General features: G+C 37.1%; 1 protein-coding gene across 1 annotated transcript; it reads right to left on the bottom strand.

The window, feature by feature from the left end:
• Positions 1–1,869: 1,869 nt before the first annotated feature.
• LOC127636214 (tricarboxylate transport protein B, mitochondrial-like) lies at positions 1,870–19,095 on the bottom strand. Its single transcript, XM_052116648.1, has 9 exons — positions 18,815–19,095; positions 10,482–10,589; positions 9,876–9,975; positions 7,865–8,003; positions 7,526–7,610; positions 5,835–5,939; positions 3,963–4,078; positions 3,797–3,870; positions 1,870–3,710 (listed from the first exon to the last, which is right to left on the bottom strand). Exons 1-9 carry the CDS (start codon positions 18,924–18,926, stop codon positions 3,596–3,598), a joined length of 954 nt encoding a protein of 317 aa, XP_051972608.1. The 5' UTR covers positions 18,927–19,095; the 3' UTR covers positions 1,870–3,595.
• Positions 19,096–20,582: the final 1,487 nt, after the last annotated feature.

The raw sequence follows: 20,582 nt of genomic DNA, 5'->3' as shown, positions 1-20,582 counted from the left end.
ATAATATTTGTAATATTTAATATTCAAAGTTTGTAAAATCCTCGACTGAAATTTCACTGAAAAGTTTTTATTGTTGTTGTTTCCAACAAGGTACTACGCCGAGGGCAACAGAAATGATACAAACCACAGAGGATGTCAAAAAATATACAATAAAAAACGACAGTTGGTAAACCAGTGGAAGAAAAATAAAAATTGCTTTTCTTGATTTAGTTATTAATTGTTTTGCTCTATGTGAATAGTTTTAAATGTCTATTTATTTGTCAAGATGAAAATAGTAAATAATTATTATTCTATTGTTATATTTAACTACATTTTAATATTTGTCCACATAAAAAGCAACACAATAAATAACTTCAACTCTAAATGTTTAGACATCTGCATGGAAATATGAACATTAGTTTGCCAATAATAAATCATTCAATCAGTTAATGAGTGAACAAGTTTCAAAGTTTGTCAAATCCTCGACTGAAATTTCACTGAAAAGTTTTTATTGTTGTTGTTGTTTCCAACAAGGTACTACGCCGAGAGTAACAGAAATGACACAAATCACAGAGGATGTCCAAAAATATACAATAAAACAAGACTGTTGGTAAACCAGTGAAAGAAAAAAAACAGCACCATCTATTTGAGGGGAGAAGCCGCCCAACACCATCACAATGCTGTTTTATATTTTATGAACGAAGAATCCCTCTATCAAGAATTGATTCCTACACGAAGACAAATGGTTGTCCCATAGATGGAGTCATGTAAGTTTTGCAGCTGCTTATGTTTTAATATATGTTCCCATTCCAACTGAGACTTCAATGTGTTCAAAGGAAATTCATAATATTATGCTTTTCCTTGTAATAACAGTTTCAGAGTGAGGTCTCATCACATCTGTATGAATCCTCAATATTCATGGGTGAAGAGAATCATGCAACAAATTGATGAACTTCATTATCAACCGTGACAACAGTTTTAACATTTCTATTGTTTCTTAACTGGTAATTTAACTCAGTAATCTTCTCCCTATGCGGGTCTATCATTCTTGTGTATCTATCTGTCTCCATCCATTATGCAAATGTTTTTAAAATGATTGTAATGTTATATAACACGACTAATATGCAATGATGTCTGATCAGTTTTTAATAATGTTCTGTGTATTCATCAGCCAGATATTAAAGGAGATGTTTATCTAAACACAATTAACTGAAAGTTTGGTTCTAGGACTCTCGGATCTGAACACAAAGTATCAGTTTAGCACAAACAGACGATTAGATTAGATGAATACTCTGTTCCATACAAACAGCTAAATGTATTATTTACACTTTATAAAGTCTGTTACAAACAGAATAAAATGAGTTTGTGTGTTGTGGTTTGACATTTTAAAGTTGAATGATTTAGATAGAATACCACTTTAAAAAATAAAAAAAATCTAAATGTATAAAAATATTTTTTCAATATCGACAAATATAACTTTAAAATAATAATTCGAATATTTTTTATTATTTAATTGTAAAATAAAGTAGACACACTTAAAATGGTTTAAAATGTTGTTTAAAAGGACAAGTAAATAAAGAATCATTTTTAAATGTAAATTTTATATTCCATATTGATTGATTAATTGTTTTGCTACATTTAAATTTTTTAAATGTCTTTGTCAATACATTTTTTTTAATTATTTTATTAATAATTGATATAACTGCATTTTCAAACGTGAAGTAAATAATGTTTTATTTGCCCACTTAGAAAGTGTTTTATATATTATAATGTTTGAATACATAAATTGATTTCTTCATTTTTATTTAGTTTATTTGTTCAAAATATCCTGTATATAGAACAAATACATATTTAAATAGTGCATGAGGAATAAAACAGATTCACTTGTCCAATCAGCATAATTTATTCTAAACGAGAACAACAACTGAAGGCACATTGTTTCCTTGAACATTACAATTGTTCACAGATTACAATTTTTCATTAGCACGGCAATTAATGCATATTTTAGTCCCCTCATTTGGAATTCTTTTACACAAACACAAAATAAAATCCGGTAAATTTCCGTTTGATCAGCGAAACATTCCGTTTACAAAAGCAGAGAAACAATATGTCAGATTTGGCAGCAACATGACGAGGATAAAAACCCTCAATTACATCAGTGAAGAACTACAGGCACAAATGTTCTTATCGAGAATCAATCAAGTGTGTAAACTGAGTTCTCCCAAATCACCCGTGATGAGGAGGCAGAACATGTTATAAACATCGTACTCTGAATATTGTACTTTTAACCTAGTCACTCTATCTCTCTAGTCTAATGTGAAACACAATATTTTAAATTCACTTAATGGACATTTCAAATGCCATTTGTTACATGTCTGCGGTGTTACTCTAGAAATGATGTCCACTTGACCTCAAAGCTTTTGTGCGATCTTAGCAGTATCAGATCTATTTCCGGTCTAGACAGATTTTTGCTAATTTTGAGGTAGGAAAGCACAACCAATGGAACGTAAAAATACCCAAACTGATACATATTTAAGGCATGTGCTGATATATGATCAGCGTTTACGAGTCTCTGTCCAGATCTGTTAAACAATACATCATCATGCTAAACAAGTCAACATTATTTCTAGTGTAATCCGAGTCTTTGGTGACGCTAAATACTGTTCAGTTTTTAAAAGGTTGGAGTGTTTCTGCACAGCGTGATTTGTGCAATTCATTTCAGATCTTATATCAGGACAAATCTGAATATAAAATTCATATAGAAATATGAATCAATAGAATTCCGTCAAATTGCGTAATATATATCTAAATTAAATTAATACGCTTTATTAGTTGAATTTGGTTAAAGATTGCGCAATTTAATTTGACGGAATTTTGTTATGAAATTTAAATGCGTAAATATTAAAAATAGGCTAAAATATTTTTTTTGTCATTTATGGCAATGATCATGTAAACAGGAAGAAAACAATTAGGATGTATATTAATATAGGCACTTAAAATAGTCACGAAACCTGAATGACCAAATCTATAATGCAAAAGTGCATGTCAAATATGTTCCACTATAGGGTATAAAACACATGTGTATCTTAAAATGAAAAGCTATGCTGATTATTTATTTGTTTAAGATTCAATTCAATTGAACCTTTTGATTCAAAAGATCTTTTCTAAGATGCACAGGATTGCTGTTCAAATTAGGCCCTTCGTTAAACAAAAACTAAATTAGAATATATATATATAACGAATGCCGGTAAATTGCACTTAAGAAAACGTCAAATCGTTCAAACTAGAACACGAACAAAAGTCAACCTTTAAATGTTTCAAAACAACATTTTCCATAAAACTTTTTACTGTTTTAAAAATATCTATTATTATAATCGGATCTAGGGTTAAAATACGATTTCTCTTTAGTCTAATTTTCAAGTATTTAGCATCTTTCTCACATTAGTTGGGGAAATCTTGATTATACTATGGAAATGAAGTACATTCCAGTGACTTGGTTACTTGTCATCAGCTGTACGCTGGTACTTTGGCCCCTGTGTAAATGTTCCCACATCAGTATGATGTCACAATGGCCTGACTCCGCCCATCACCATATTTGGTCAGTATCCCAGCTCCATTAGTCAGTCCTCCACACTTTGTTAAGAACTTTCACCACTTCCTCGTAGATAACGAACACTATTGCCACGTCCAAACACACGCGGCCTAACCTGGGAATGGTGCCTTTGTAGAATCTAGTGCACAAAGAGACATTAAAGTCAGTACATATCTGGAATATTCATAAATATCTTGTCTTTCTATTAGTATCATATTGACTTACGCTGCCGGTCCCTCGTACTTCATGATCTTGATGGCACAGTCAACAGTGCTCTTATATTTGTGAGCCTCCAACCCCTGTGAGCACCATCATAACTTATGTCTAACAATATTAAATGGCATTAAACAATCATGTTTATGCTTTCACAGTGTTGTATTTGATAACCCACCTGCATCCTAGTTTTGATCACATCCAGTGGTGTATTTCCAAACACACTCGCAGCTCCAGCAATTGCTCCGAACATTCCGGTTATGAAGGGGTTAATAGTCATATTGGGGTTGTCACCTGGTTTTTGAGTATAAACAGTGATAATTATCAACCAGTTCTATTAATAATTACACTTGAGCATAATTATTTTTAATTAGTAGTGTTCGAATGAAAGTGGATTTTGCAAATACCGTTAATCGATTAAAGGGACAGTTCACCCAAAAATGAAAATCCTCTCATCATTTACTCACCCTCATGTCATCCCAGATGTGTATGACTTTCTTTCGTATGTGTATGACTTTCTTACTCTAAATCTCCACTTCTACATCTGAAAGTCACGTGGTGCCTGTTTAGTTTCACTTCAACATCTGAAAGTGAAAGTTAAAGTGGAGATTTAGGGTAAAAAAATGAATTATATATTGTTCTGTTTCTCACCCGCACCTATCATATTGCTTTTGAAGATATGGATTTAAACACTGGAGTCGTATGGATTACTTCTATGTTTCCTTTATGTGATTTGTGGAGTGTGACAGGGCGGAGGGCGGGGCCGGGTCTTGATTCCGCAAACCCGGCCCCTAATCAGGCTAATCAAGCCTCAGAGAGGGATAAAGGCTGACTGGAGACAGCAGTGCGATAGAGAGAGAGATTTATAGACAGCTGTCCGACACCTGTGTGTCTTTTTGTTTAAATTTTATATTAAACTATTATTTATATTGTCAATCCGGTTCTCGCCTCCTCCTTTCCATTAAACCCTTTACATGGAGCTACAAAGGTCTGGTCACCATTCACTTGTGTTGTATGGACCAACAGAGCTGAAATATTCTTCTATAAATCTTTGTGTTCTGCAGAAGAAAGAAAGTCAAACACATCTGCTATGGCAAGAGAGTGAGTACATGATGAGAGAGTTTTCATTTTTGGGTGAACTGTCCCTTTAATCTGCCGATAGTTTTTTAAAACAATTTTTAGAATATTGCAAAATCAAATGTCTTTCATTATTAAGAAGGACACAGTCCAAAATTAACAAAATAAGCAGTTTATTGTGCAACCGAAATACCAATAATAAGTAGAAAAACAAATGAAGATTTGGTGCATAATGGACTTGCAGGACTTTAAACTATAAGCAAGCCTGGAATATTTCGGGACTCTTATTTTGAAATGACAGAATGCTCTACATTTAAATATTTACCAAATGTATCTTTTTATAGCTTATATATATATATATTTATTCGGGCTGTCAATCGATTAAATTTTTTTATCGAATTAATTACATGGTGTCCCGATTAATTAATTGCGATTAAGTCAATTTACAGCTGTGTCAGACATGCTTGTGTAGCGTCTCGGGTGCATTGCATCATAAACATAACCTTTTTAGGTCACTGTGTCAAGTTAAATATAGTTTAATACTCAATCTTTAAACACATCTTGAGATCTCTTAGTTCGCATTTGTGCTCCTTCAAGTGTTTGAACGCAAGAATGTAACTCATGTTTGTGTTGTTCTACTGAAGTGTTTCTTCACTGTATAAACTGTGTGTTGCTCATACAGCTGAAGTGTCACTTACTGCCCTCTGGAGTAAACAGGTGGTACTACAAGCATATCTCAGGAATCTTCCTTATTACGGTCCGTGGGCATGTGATTAATTACCTTTTTTTAACGCGTTATTTTTTGTCAAATTAATCACACTGAATTAACGCATTAAATTGACAGCCCTAATGTATATATATAGTTAGTCCAAAAAGCAACTATCGGCATCTATTAATCGGTAGAATCGATATATCGGTCTACCTCTATTTATTAGACTATTATAATTAGTGACTGTAGCTTAATTTTACACACCTTTGTACCAGTTTCTCAAAGCGGTCATTACGTAGAATCGTATGGCCTGGTTTGAGCCCTGCTTCAGCACAGTCGCTGTCAAGCCCTGATATGTTCCTTTGAGTCCTGAAAGAATACGAGTGAAAAAAAGGGGAAGAAGACAACTTAAAAAATAAATTCATGATTTATGAGACTAATAGACTAACACGATTTTAGGAATATTAATGGTTGCATGACTATTAATATGAGTTTGTAGTGAAATGAGCTTCCTGTGGTTAAAATAATGGATTAGATCAGAGGGTGATTGGAGTTTGACGAGCACATGGGTTGTTGGCAATCATGCTCCTGTGACATGGTATGATCAATTAATTTACACATGGTCTGTAAACCTTTGAATAACAACGGCTCAATAACACACAAAGGCAAAATCACTTTTTGCATATTCTGTTTCTAAAGATTCATAATGTTCAAATTAGGCCCTTAGATTTTATATGATCACATTTGTTTGCAAAACTGCATTAGAATGTATGTGATGGAGAAGTAAGTATATTCATTGCTGGTAAATTGCACTGATGAGAAATAACATTATAGAAAGCAGAGAGAACACTTCTAAACACTCTACTAACATATGCTTAGTTTTTCAGGGAAAAATAATGTTAAAAAATACATTCTTATAATTTTCGGGGTCTGGGTATCTCAGCAAGTATTGACGGTGACTATCACACCTGGAGTCACAAGTTCGAATCCAGGGTGTGCTGAGTGACTCCAGCCAGGTCTCCTAAGCAACCAAATTGGCCCTGTTGCTAGGGAGGGTAGAGTCACGTGGGGTAACCTCCTCGTGGTCGCTATAATGTGGTTCTCGCTCTCGGTGTGGCGTGTGGTGAGTTGTGCGTGGATGCCGCGGAGAATAGCGTGAAGCCTCCACACGCGCTACATCTCCATGGTAACACGCTCAACAAGTCACGTGATGAGATGCGCGGATTGACGGTCTCTGAAGGGGAGGCAACTGAGATTCGTCCTCTGCCACCCGGATTGAGGCGAGTCACTACGCCACCATGAGGATTTAGAGCGCATTGGGAATTGGGCGTTCCAAATTGGGGAGAATAAATAAATAAAAAAATCTTAAAATTGTCCTTTGAGGTAAATTATTTTTTTAAATAAATAAAAAGTGCCAGTTCGTTATTTAAAACTGAAAAAAAAAAAAAAAAAAGAATGACATTTTCAAAATACATTTAGCTTAGTTGTCATGAATGTCTAAAGTAAATCTATAAAATTAAATATGTAAATTTGTTCTCTAGATCAGGGGTTTTTCAAACGTTTGGATGCCTAGGATATGATGATATCACCAAATGTGATGATCCCGTTGCAAGGGACCCTCTTCCTAAAATATATATTATTTAAAAATCTGCATTTTTTTTTTTTTTTTTATACTCAAAAAATATTTATTTTGAATACATTTTATAGTACTTTTCCTTACCATTTAATTTTCACTATTAAATTCAAATGCATTTGCATAATTATTTATTAAGTATATGGTCTTACAACCCCAAGTGAGCTAGCTAAAGGTGACAGCTTACTAATCTCATGATTTTCTACCAGTCTTTAAAAAGCAGAACAAAACATTAATAATGTCAAATTCAGTAACTATTGTAAGTGTGATTGTTCTCCAGAAGGTGGCGCTGCCGTCAAGCTCATTCACTCCTCAAATGTACCTTGTGTTCTGACTATTTCTCTCACGCCATGGAAAAAGCCTCTGTACTTTGGGTTTGCTGAGGTCTGATCGTGGATGAATTTCACCTAAAATTGATGGTAAAACAGACTTCAAGTTTATAAAACACTAACTTATAAAAGTATAAAAGTAAACAAATAATATCGATAAGATCTTTATCATTTTCATCAAAGCGATGTGACTAATCTAGAACACTTTCATAATAATCAGCATTTAAGTTTTGTTGTGTCACATTGTTTGCTTTCAGTGTAGATGGACGAGTCCCAAAGCACTAGGCCCGTAACTATCAATGCATGATTTAAAAAGCATTTTCAGTTCATACCTTTATAGTCTCCATTGGACACACCACAACAACAGCCTCCGCCACTCCTGCACCCAGACCGCAGATTAAGCCCCGCCTGCTGTCCAGTTTACCAGACTCATCCCTCATCTTATTACTGAGGAACTCAAACATGCCAAACCTGCGGGTGTAGAGAACATAGCAGAAAATAAAAAGAACATGTGGCGATAAATATAGATTGCTCTCTAATCAGAAGTAAGATTAGAGGCGCTGTATGTTCGTAAGGACACAAGATATTAAATTCGATTTAAAGCTGAAATGTGTCATTTCTGCGCCACCGAAAGGACTTGCAAATATAAACGTTGCTTTCAAACTGCATTCTGAACACGCCCCCATCTGACATTGATTGAACCGATTGTCCCGCCCCAAAGTCAATGCTGTTGTGTCGGGCAGGATGGGTTGCTCAGATATTTTATGATGTTACTTGGTTTAAATATGCACAAGCATGAATGAGATTACAGTGTTACAGTGGAGAAGAACATCAGTACCGCCGCTCCCTATAAGCAGACTCCGCAGCCTGCGTAGGGCACCAACTCCCTAGGAAGCAGAGAGAAAGTGTGAGTGTGTGAGAGTGTGAGAGTGCGAGAATGTGTGAGCGTGTATTTATCACTTTGTGGGGACCAAATGTCCCCATAAGGATAGTAAAACCCGAAATTTTTGACCTTGTGGGGACATTTTGTCGGTCCCCATGAGGAAAACAGCTTATAAATCATACTAAATTATGTTTTTTGAAAATGTAAAAATGCAGAAAGTTTTCTGTGAGGGTTAGGTTTAGGGGTAGGGTTAGGTTTAGGGGATAGAATATAAAGTTTGTACAGTATAAAAACCATTATGTCTATGGAAAGTCCCCATAAAACATGGAAACACAACATGTGTGAATGTGTGAGTGTGTGTGTGAAGTGTGTGTGTGTGTGATAGTGTGTGAGTGTGTATGTGTGTGAGTGCGCGTGTGTGCGTGAGAGAGCGCGCGTGTGCGTGAGAGAGAGTGCGTGTGTGTGTGTGCGTGAGAGAGCGTGTGTGTGTGCGTGAGAGAGAGCGTGTGTGTGTGCGTGAGAGAGAGCGTGTGTGTGTGCGTGAGAGAGCGTGTGTGTGTGTGTGTGTGTGAGAGAGAGCGTGTGTGTGTGCGTGTTAGCGCAAGCGTGTGTGTGAGAGAGCGTGTGTGTGTGTGAGAGAGCGTGTGTGTGTGCGTGAGAGAGAGCGTGTGTGTGTGTGTGTGTGAGAGAGCGTGTGTGTGTGCGTTTGTTAGCGCAAGCGTGTGTGTGTGAGAGAGCGTGTGTGTGTGCGTGAGAGAGCGTGTGTGCGTGCGTGAGAGAGAGCGTGTGTGTGTGCGTGAGAGAGAGCGTGTGTGTGTGTGTGTGTGTGTGTGAGAGAGAGCGTGTGTGTGTGTGTGTGTGTGTGTGAGAGAGAGCGTGTGTGTGTGCGTGAGAGAGAGCGTGTGTGTGCGTGTTAGCGCAAGCGTGTGTGTGTGAGAGCACGCCAGCTAGCAAAGAGCCCTTTTTGTTTTGTCTGACGCTAAAAGAGTAATAAAAATGCTCATGTTGACTGTTCCACTGCCTCCTGACTCCTCCATTTGCCCTGAAACTACAAACTCTGTTACTGTGCCCTTTTCAGTAAACACAGGAATGTGAAATTATGGACGGGCACTGTTGTGCTGTAACAACTTAAATTTGGGTCTGTTTCTTACAAACAAATATCACATGACTTCAGAAGACTTTGAATATAGTACACAAGTCATATGGAGTACTTTTATGGTCTATGATGTGTTTTCTTTTTGGTACTTAACAGTCCCTGGTCACTGTCTGCTTTCATTTTATGGAACAAAAGTAGCATTCTTCAAAACATCTCCTTTTGTATTCCAAAGAAGAAGGTTAGTCATGCACTTTAGGAAGGCCATGAAGGTGAGAAAATCATGACAAAAAAAATTTTTTGTGTGTGAACTACCACTTTAAATGTATTTTGATGTAATGGTTCCAGAGGGCACGAGAATGATTACCTCACGGCAGCTTTTGGAATAGATCCATAGACCAGAGAGCTCAGACCCCTGTACAGACCCTTCACACCATGACCGTGCACTGTCTGCTTCACACAGTCAACTGTGCAAGAGGACAAAACCACACAGAAGGTTATGATTTCAACATTATTATGCATTTCATAATCTTTTTACATTAGCATTTGAGCTGGCAGAACATTTAAAATGCAAATCGTTTAGAAATGTTGGAGGGTATGAATTATTAAAAGCATTGATTTCCTTTTCAGGTTGTTCTTTGGTGGATCCCCTCCAGCTGAGATGGTAAATCATTCATGAATTCAAAAAGAGAAAAGGACCAGTGAAACGTGACACGGCGGGTTGCAAGTGCGCTATTGGCTAACAAATAAACAGGGTTCAACAATCAGTGCTGATAAATGTGTTGTGAAAACGGGCCACTGTCCCAAGTCCAGTGACTGATAAACCTTAACCCTAACGCAGTGTACCAGATCATATACTTTGAACTTTAAACCTGAGAGTACTTAGTTTCTGCAGTGTATCATGGGAAAGATAATAATAAGAAGAATTGACGACATACAGAGCATTAACAATGTTTAAACGACCACTACTCACCAATGCCTTTATATCGAGAGCGGTTCGCCTTTTCATCTAGCTGTAGCTGTGTTTTCACATACTCTGTAGGGAACGTGATGCAGATTTCAATACCTCCGGCGATCCCTCCTGCCAAACACACAACACTTCATGAACATTAGCCCTCAATTATATAATAGAAACAGTTTTTCATTTACTGAAGAAAATGTTAGTGATGTTTTTCTAGCTGCAACAACGCTAGGGAGTTCTGTGGTCGCTAGGCGGTTCCTAGGGTGTTCTGGGTGGTTGCTAGGGTGTTGTTAGGTGGTCTAGCAAGTTTAGGGTAAAACAGGGCAAAAGGCCCTCCTTAAGGAACATGTTAGTGATGTTTTTCTAGCTGCCACAATGCTAGGGTGTTGTGTGGTCGATAGGCGGTTCCTAGGGTGTTCTGGGTGGTTGCTAGGGTGTTGTTAGGTGGTCTAGCAAGTTTAGGGTAAAACAGGGCAAAAGGCCCTCCTTAAGGAACATGTTAGTGATGTTTTTCTAGCTGCCACAATGCTAGGGTGTTGTGTGGTCGCTAGGCGGTTCCTAGGGTGTTCTGAGTGGTTGCTAGGGTGTTGTTAGGGTGTTCTTGTGATCTAGCAAGTTTAGGGTAAAACAGGGCTAAAGGCCCTCCTTAAGGAAAATGTTACAGATGTTTTTCTAGCTGCCACAACGCTAGGGTGTTGTGTGGTCGCTAGGCGGTTCCTAGGGTGTTCTGGGTGGTTGCTAGGGTGTTGTTAGGTGGTCTAGCAAGTTTAGGGTAAAACAGGGCTAAAGGCCCTCCTTAAGGAACATGTTAGTGATGTTTTTCTAGCTGCCACAATGCTAGGGTGTTGTGTGGTCGCTAGGCGGTTCCTAGGGTGTTCTGGGTGGTTACTAGGGTGTTGTTAGGGTGTTCTTGGTAATCTAGCAAGTTTAGGGTAAAACAGGGCTAAAGGCCCTCCTTAAGGAAAATGTTACAGATGTTTTTCTAGCTGCCACAACGATAGGATGTTGTGTGGTCGCTAGGCAGTTCCTAGGGTGTTCTGGGTGGTTGCTAGGGTGTTGTTAGGTGGTCTAGCAAGTTTAGGGTAAAACAGGGCAAAAGGCCCTCCTTAAGGAACATGTTAGTGATGTTTTTCTAGCTGCCACAATGCTAGGGTGTTGTGTGGTCGATAGGCAGTTCCTAGGGTGTTCTGGGTGGTTGCTAGGGTGTTGTTAGGGTGTTCTTGGTGGTCTAGCAAGTTTAGGGTAAAACAGGGCTAAAGGCCCTCCTTAAGGAAAATGTTAGTGATGTTTTTCTAGCTGCCACAACACTAGGGTGTTGTGTGGTCACTAGGCGATTTCTAGGGTGTTCTGGGTGGTTGCTAGGGTGTTGTTAGGGTGTTCTTGGTGGTCTAGCAAGTTTAGGGTAAAACAGGGCTAAAGGCCCTCCTTAAGGAAAATGTTAGTGATGTTTTTCTAGCTGCCACAACGCTAGGGAGTTGTGTGGTCGCTAGGCGGTTTCTAAGGTGTTCTGGGTGGTTGCTAGGGTGTTGTTAGGTGGTCCTTGGTGGTCTAGCAAGTTTAGGGTAAAACAGGGCTAAAGGCCCATCTTAAGGAAAATGTTAGTGATGTTTTTCTAGCTGCCACAACGCTAGGGTGTTGTGTGGTCGCTAGGCAGTTTCTAGGGTGTTCTGGGGGGTTGCTAGGGTGTTGTCAGGTGGTTGTTAGGGTGTTCTTGGTGGTCTAGCAAGTTTAGGGTAAAACAGGGCTAAAGGCCCTCCTTAAGGAAAAAAATGTGTATGGCCTCCAAGTTTCTTTTTATTGAATATTGATGGAGGAACATGATTAGTGTGAAAATAAATAATTATGAAAAGTTGTTGTTTGTTTATTTATTTGTTTTTAAAGGAATGTTTTACCTCACAACTGGATTATAGTGATAAAGTGGATTTAGGGGCAATAGCTATAGTCAATTTGTCTTTTAAGAACTTTTGAGAGAGCAAGACGCTGGAATGCCCAATTCCCAATGTGTTTTAAGTCCTTGTTGTCATGTAGTGACTAAATCCGGGTGGTGGAGGACGAATCCCAGCTGCCTCTGCATCTGAGAACATTAATCTGTGCATCTTATCATGTGGCTTGTTGAGCACGTTAACACGGAGACATGATACGTGTGAAGGCTTCACGCCATTCTCCACGGCATCCACGCACAACTCACCACACGCCCCGCCAAGAACGAACCCCATTATAGTGACCACGAGGAGGTTACCCCATGTGACTCTACCCTCCCTAGCAACCAGGCCAATTTGGTAGCTTAGGAGACCCAGCTGGAGTCACTCAGCACGCCCTGGCATGTAACTAGTGAACTCCAGGAGTGGTAGCCAGCGTCTTCCCATGCCCTCACATTTGGCATTTCTTAACATCTCAAGTATTCTATAAACAAATAAATCCTTTGTGATTAGATCGGACAGTGCGAGCACATTTTATGCATTCTTCATAACAATGATGTTCTTTTATATGGGGTGCTTTGGCCCCTGCAACAAGGGGGCTTTTTACCCTAACTATACTTTCACTTTTTGGAAAGTTATTGAAAAACTTCTGATTTAATCACCTTGAACAAAACTAAAAATGACAAGTAAGTATTTTGTTTGAAAATAAATGTGGTATTTTCAGTGAATCTCTGTGGAGCGGAGGGGGGCGGGGCAGGGCGGGGCTGGAATGCGCACACCCGGTCCCCAATCGGCCTGATGGGTCGTGCGAGGGATAAAGGCGGCCGGTGACGATGGTTCGAGAGAGAGAGAGAGAGAGAGAGAGAGAGAATTATGGACATGTCCATCATTCCAGCCCGGCCCGGCCCCGCCCCGCCCCCCTCCGCTCCACATTCTCATTAGCTACTTAAATTTGAAACATCTAAATGACCTCAAAATCAACCTTCAGACAACCTTTGCACACGTTGACCTTGTGAATAAGGATCATTTTGCTGGTGTTTAGGAAAGTGTTGTGGTAGTTTTTAATTGCAATTTAGTGTTTTTGAATATACAAATTTAATCAAAATTGCTTTTTACTCTGAGGGGTCTTTAGCCCCTCAAAATGTTTAAAATGTATTTCACTACACAAATTTGGGAAATGTGATTAATTGTCATGAAGATAACGTCACAATGCAAAAATAAAGAGGCTATTTTATAACAAAATATACTATTTTTTTCTTTTGATTTTGGGGAGAAACTTGTTAATGCAAAAAATATATTTGAGTCAAAAAATTATATAAAATATTATAGAAGTAATTTTATTCAATATTGTTTAAATTCAAAAATTACATATAATTTTAAAACAATTATTTCAATTATAATTATCTCTCTAAATTATGTATTTCTCTGCAAATCACAATTATCGGTCGCCTCCTTAAATGTCTCTGTTGAACACATCTGCAGTTGAACAGCAGGCAGTAATGGTGGGGCGCTTCTCACTGCTATTGGTTCACATGAAATCCTTCCACTGGATCCGCCCCCCTCTGCTCTCTACAGACCGGTGTGACAGTGAACCAAACGTCCTGCTCTTGAATCACCTCCCAACTGTGTTGAAACATTTTAAATTCACAATTACTCTGCCACGCATGCACAGATGCACAAAGCTACAAATAAGCAACCAATTGAACATGATTCAACAAGCAGACGTTTTTGTTCTTTTATAGCTCAGGAGACTCAATGGGGTTTCCTTTAAGCAAAAGTCTCCATTTAATCTCACTGTTGTCTAAAAGAAACAATGCAGATATTAAAGAGATCTCATTTGTGTTCCCCCCTACAAGATGCACTAAAATGCATACTGTACATACTGTTTCCATTGACATCAATCTGATAGCAGGTCAATCAGCAGGATATCCAGTATACTGTAGGAGGCTAACATATCTAACCTGTTTGACTCGCTGGTCTCCTTTAACCACAATAAAAGCCCTGAAGGGAGAGTGGAGGAGTGCTGATACTGACAAAACCATCCCGTTGTTAAAATATCATGACATTTGACATCATCTCAGAACAATTAATGATGTGCATTATGTGTAGCTTTCTTATGTGAAGTCATATTTACATCTTCGTTTTGTAAACAAGTTTGCTCATTTGTCCATGGCAGACTTAGGGGCCGTTCACACAAAAATCATTCCCATATTCAATCGTTGCTATTTTTTATTGTTGGTCTACTCTATGTAAACTATGACTATAACTACTGTATACAGTATGTCCTCTATGCATTAGGCCGATGTCTATGGCCATAGTGTCATCTCTTTGTTTTTCAGTGACTTGCACCATGAGCGTCACATTAGATGCTAAGTCAAATTAAAAAGTTCTACATAAATTCTATAAATAAATATATAAATTCATTATATACTTTAAATACCCCTCGTGCCCCCCGCATCTCAGAACAGCATTCAGAGATGATATTCTTCTCTCCACAATTGTACAGAGTGGTTATCTGATTTATTGTAGACTTTGTCAGTTCAAACCAGTCTGACCATTCTCTGTTGACCTCTCTCATCAACAAGGTGTTTCCATGCGCAGAACTGCCGCTCACTGGATGTTTTTTGTTTGTGGCACCATTCGGAGTAAATTCTAGAGGCTGTTGTGTGTGAAAATCCCAGAAATACTCAAACCAGCCCGTCTGGCACCAACAATCATGCCACGCTCCAAATCACTGAGATCACATTTTTTTCCCCATTCTGATGGTTGATGTGAACATTAACTGAAGCTCCTGAACCGTATCTGCATAATCGTATGCACTGCTGCCACACGATTGGCTGATTAGATAATCACATGGATGATTGTTGGTGCCAGACGGGGCTGGTTTGAGTATTTCTGGGACTTTCACACACAGCAGTCTCTAGAATTTACTCAGAATGGTGCCAAAAACAAAAAACATCCAGTGGACTGAAATATATTATTGATGAGAGACGTCAACAGAGAATGGCCAGACCGGTTTGAACTGACAACGTCTACTGTAACTCAGATAACCACTCTGTACAATTGTGATGAGAAGTATATCATCTCTGCTATTCTGAGATGCGGGTTGGTGCTGTTTTGGTGGCACGAGGGGGACCTACACAATATTAGGCAGGTGGTTTTAATGTTGTGGCTGATCGGTGTACAGTATATACAGTATATATTATACATCATAACCAATGGCACCATAGTTAAAATAGCAGTTGGAAAGAAATTTAGACCACAAATTCAATTCCCTTTTGTATAATTATATGAAACTATCAATATCAGGAACAGCAAATAGCACTTTACAAACCTCACTATCATAACGCTTAAGAAAGCAGTGAATGAATGGTCAACTGCCAGCTCACCAACCAGTACTTTGAAAGCACGGCTTTAAAGTAAAATGACGTAGACCTGTATGATGCAATAATCTGCCTGTGTGTGTGTGTGTGTGTGTGTGTGTGTGTGTGTGTGTGTGTGTGTGTGTGTGTTAACCCTGGAGGTGTGATATTTGTGGTTTTATTTCATTCATTGAGGCATCAGTGTAACAGGTTTTATCATGTGTACACATTTTATTACACATGATAAAATCACCAAATAACTCAACTGATCACACAGGTAATAAAATGATATGTTACATTAAGTTTCCCCGCTAAAATACATGCAATGCACTTGTAGTTGCACATTGTAGTTGCTAACCTCATATTTGCCAAAAACAACATGCACAAACCTGCTGCTTTCTATGTTATTAAGTTAATTCATGCATGCAAGAAAAAACAGTCACTGAGATCATGGCACGGCAGATTTCAGGACATTTATCAGACCAATTACTGAGACCAGGATGAGACTCATGCAGCACATAATAAGATGTGAATGGAACTATTATGAGTTTCCCATTAACTCTTATTGCAGTGAAACTGAATGTGCACTGGAAAGACATTAACCCCACTGATAACATTGAGAGGCTGCAGGGGAGGCTGGAAACTAGACTTTCAAAACAAGAATGTTATCCATAAATGGACACATATATTAATAAAATAAGTATTTAGTACCCCATAAAGCCATTAAAATATCATAAAGGAATTGCTAATAAATGGTCTGCGCTTATATAGCGCCTTTTTAAGCCTTAACTGTATTCAAAGCGCTTTACACTGTGACGCATTCACCCATTCACACACACATTCATACACCAATGGCGGCAGAGCTGCTATGCAAGGTGCTAGCCTGCCATTGGGAGCAACTTGGGGTTCAGTGTCTTGCCCAAGGACACTTCGGCATGTGGAGACATGTGGGCCAGGAATCAAACCACCAACCCTGTGATTAGTGGCCAACCCGCTCTACCAACTGAGCCACAGCCGCCCTAATAACATTTTAAACGTAATTTGGCTAATCCGCTAAAAGGCGCTAACAGCGCTAGGAGAGAGCTAGCTCCGCACCGCTGCCAATCCTACGATCCACCTTGCGAGCATGATGCTCTGCTTTCATAGGAATGAATTGAAAATGCTCTCAGATTCGCTCACAACACTCCAGTGGTAACGTAGGGTCAGACCGGATGAACTTGCTAATGCTAGCTGCCTTGCTAACGATTAGGCTACGTCGGACACCGGATTGATTCCATCTGCACCGCAAGACTTCATGACAACGGTTGCGCCCTCTCATCGTCTCTAGTGAAGAGTGCGACAGAACAAAAGTGATGTGGACAACAGCTCTGATCTTTCTGCGCTGCAATCTTGAATATTGTTCTCTAGCACCAAACATGCATCATTTCTGCCCTGTCCCGCTCCGCACGCGTCGTCTCTTTTCCCTGCACGTGTGTAGACATGAAGCGCTGCATGAGTTAACGAGGTTTCAAAGCACCTTTTTAGACCAAAACGTTTTTCCCTTCTAAATGTATCTTTATTAATCAGCACGTTACGTCTCTGGAACCCCCTGGGCAGTTTTGTAGGGACTATTTTGACTGTTTAGAATTTATGTTTTCTTCTTTTCTTCCGTCAACTTTGAAATAAAAAAAAGAAAGTGCAATGTGTAAATGTCATATCGTGATAAATATCGATAACGAACAATATATAAAAGATTATCGTGATAACAAATTTGGCCATATCGCCCAGCCCTAATATATATATATATACAAAACAGTTAGTTCCGATCCTCGAATCTGATTGGACGAGAGACGTTCCTATGCAGATTTGCTGTCAGCTTTCAGTGGTGTGCAAGAGTCGATCACTATAGTAACCGCAATGTCCTCCACCATTTTAAACAGTACCCATTGTGTAATTAATCAGCCTGTTGTGTCTCTCAGCTGTGATGAGCCGTAATGCTGAAGTTGTTCATTTAAAGCCATTTAAAGCTGTTTCCTAGCTTTAGTAGTGTCGTAGTAATACGAGTGATCACGGAGCGCTGTTGTATGTAAACACTAGCTGACACGGATTCACTTCATGTCACCAAACTCATGTCATATTACACACAAAAATGATCTTTTGGTACCACCTGCTGGCTGACATATGTAATGTAAAAAAAAAAAACGACAAATAATACACATATGCACTGCTCTTACACTTTAGTTTAGAACGGCACGAACACAAGCGGAGTGATACACACAGTGAAGTGTCGGAGTGCTGATGGTGTCAGACCATCAGTGCTCATGGAACGTCTCTCATCCAATCAGATTCGAGGACCTGAACTAACTGTTGTGTGTGTGTGTGTATATATATATATATATACACACACACACACACACAGGGATAGCTCAACCAAACATTTAAATTTTATTCCATGAAACATAAAACATACAATTACATAAAATTGTATTACATACAATGAAAGACGAAAAATCTGCCTTTTGTGTTCCATGGAAGAAGGAGAGTCGTTTGTTGGAACGACATTAGGGTGAGTAAACGATGACAGAATTTTAACTTCTGGCTTTACTATCCCTTTAAGGCCATTGCATTTCTTTGGAACTTGTTGATAACAACATGTGAATTATTAAACGGAAATGAAAAGAAACTAAAAAGTATCCTTTTTATGGATAACATCGATAAAGGAGTATTAGCATGAGGGTGCACACGGTTTACAACACCTTTGACTGACACATTCCATTGTTGTTACATGCAGGTCATGACCTTAGAATCAAAAGTGTTACATTGTATCAGAGTTCTTTTTGTTACTTTGTATCATCCCGGAGGTAAATAGACACACACTAACATTAACACACACACATCACAAGCACACTGTATACTCGCCTGTGCAGTGACGTTGACTTACAGCCTATAGGGGATCAATTAAGCAGTGACTGGAAACAGTGTGGATGACTGTGCAAAACATGAGTGGCACAGCTGATCTGAAGTCAGTCAGAAATGTAACTTGCACATTCTCATATTTAAAATATGAGCACAAAAATAAACTTACCAGCTAAAATGGCTTTTCCCGGGTGTGTGAGCTTGGCTTGTCCCGCGGGCGCAGCAGCTGATAAACAGTGCGGTCTGTTGAAAGGATTCACAAATTTCGGGTTCACTGACATTTTGATTGTTTTTAAACCGGGTCTGCAGACAAACTCAAGCCGACGACACCACCTCCTCAGCTGAAGTACGATATCTAGAGTAAACGGGGCTCATAAGTGAAGTAACAGGCTCTCTCACTCGGGCAGATGTGATCATTTGACAGCGCAAAGTTTACTTGCTCACCGTCAGAGAAAGCTTGAATGTGTTTTTAAGGGCGGGGTCTCGTGAGGCGCTGTCAGAGCGCCATATTTCTGACAAACACAACAGTCCTGTTAAGGTGGAACGGAACGGAAACGGCTCGATTTTAAAGAGCTTCGATTTTTATTTATTTTTTCACATAAAAACAAACAACAGTGACTATAATATAATATAATATAATATAATATAATGTCATATCATATCATATCATATCATATCATATCATATCATATAATATATTAGTAGAATATAATATAATACGATACAATAATATAATATAATATAATACAATACAATAGTAAAATATTATATAATACAATACAATAATATAATAAAATAATCTATTATAATACAATATAATTATACAATACAATATAATACAATAATATAAATTAATACAATATATTAGTAAAATATAATATATTATAATACAATATAATTATAATTATACAATACAATACAATAATATAATATAATACAATTCAATAGTAAAATATAATATAATGTAATACAATACAAAAACAATATAATACAATAATATAAATTAATACAATATATTAGTATAATATAATATATTATAATACAATATAATTATACAATACAATACAATAATATAATACAATACAATAGTAAAATATAATATAATGTACAATACAATACAATACAATATAATATAATATAATATAATATATATATATAATATAATATAATATAATATAATATAATATAATATAATCCAACAAAATAATATAATATAACACAATATAATACAATATAACAGTATAACACAATACAATAATATAAAATAATACAAATATTAGAATAATATAATATAATACATTACAATAATATAATATATTATAATACAATATAATAATATAATATAATACAATACAATAATAATATAATATAAAATAATACAATAAAAGAATATAATGGAATATATTATAATATAATACAATATAATCACATATTATAACATAATACAATACAATAATATAAAATAATGCAATACAATACATTACAATAATATAATATAATATATTACAATGCAACACAATAATATAATATAAGATAATATCATGTTAAAATATAAAATAATGTTACTTTTATAAGAATTACATGGATTATATATATAATTAAATGAAATTTCATTTTTTTATTTTTTATTCATTCCATTTAAAGGTTGATTGGTCTGAATGTGAAATGCCCCCATATAACTTTACTTTAGGAAAAATAACTGCCATAAAACACTTTAAAACGTTTGCAGTCCAACATTTTTGAAACCTTGAAACTTTGATGCAAGATAACACAATGAAACTACTATCACATTTTTTTTTACTATTTATAAAGTGCTAATATATAATTTATAATACATGATAATTAGCATATTATATTAAATCTAAAAATATTAATATATATTTAAATTCTGCATTATTTTTGTTATTCAAATATTAAATATGACTATATATGCATGT

The sequence above is a fragment of the Xyrauchen texanus genome, chromosome 43 (genome assembly GCF_025860055.1).
Source record: "Xyrauchen texanus isolate HMW12.3.18 chromosome 43, RBS_HiC_50CHRs, whole genome shotgun sequence".
NCBI classification, from domain to species: domain Eukaryota; kingdom Metazoa; phylum Chordata; class Actinopteri; order Cypriniformes; family Catostomidae; genus Xyrauchen; species Xyrauchen texanus.
The sequence above is the reverse complement of the archived record's forward strand: the minus strand, read 5'-3'. Positions and strand labels throughout refer to the sequence as shown.

Coding starts and splice junctions, on each gene's coding strand:
- LOC127636214 (XM_052116648.1), bottom strand. CDS start 18,926: ATGTCAGTGAACCCGAAATTTGTGAATCCTTTCAACAGACCGCACTGT. Junction 7,611..7,864: donor GTCCAATGGAGACTATAAAG/GTATGAACTGAA, acceptor CATCAATTTTAG/GTGAAATTCATCCACGATCA. Junction 4,079..5,834: donor TTTGAGAAACTGGTACAAAG/GTGTGTAAAATT, acceptor CTCAAAAACCAG/GTGACAACCCCAATATGACT.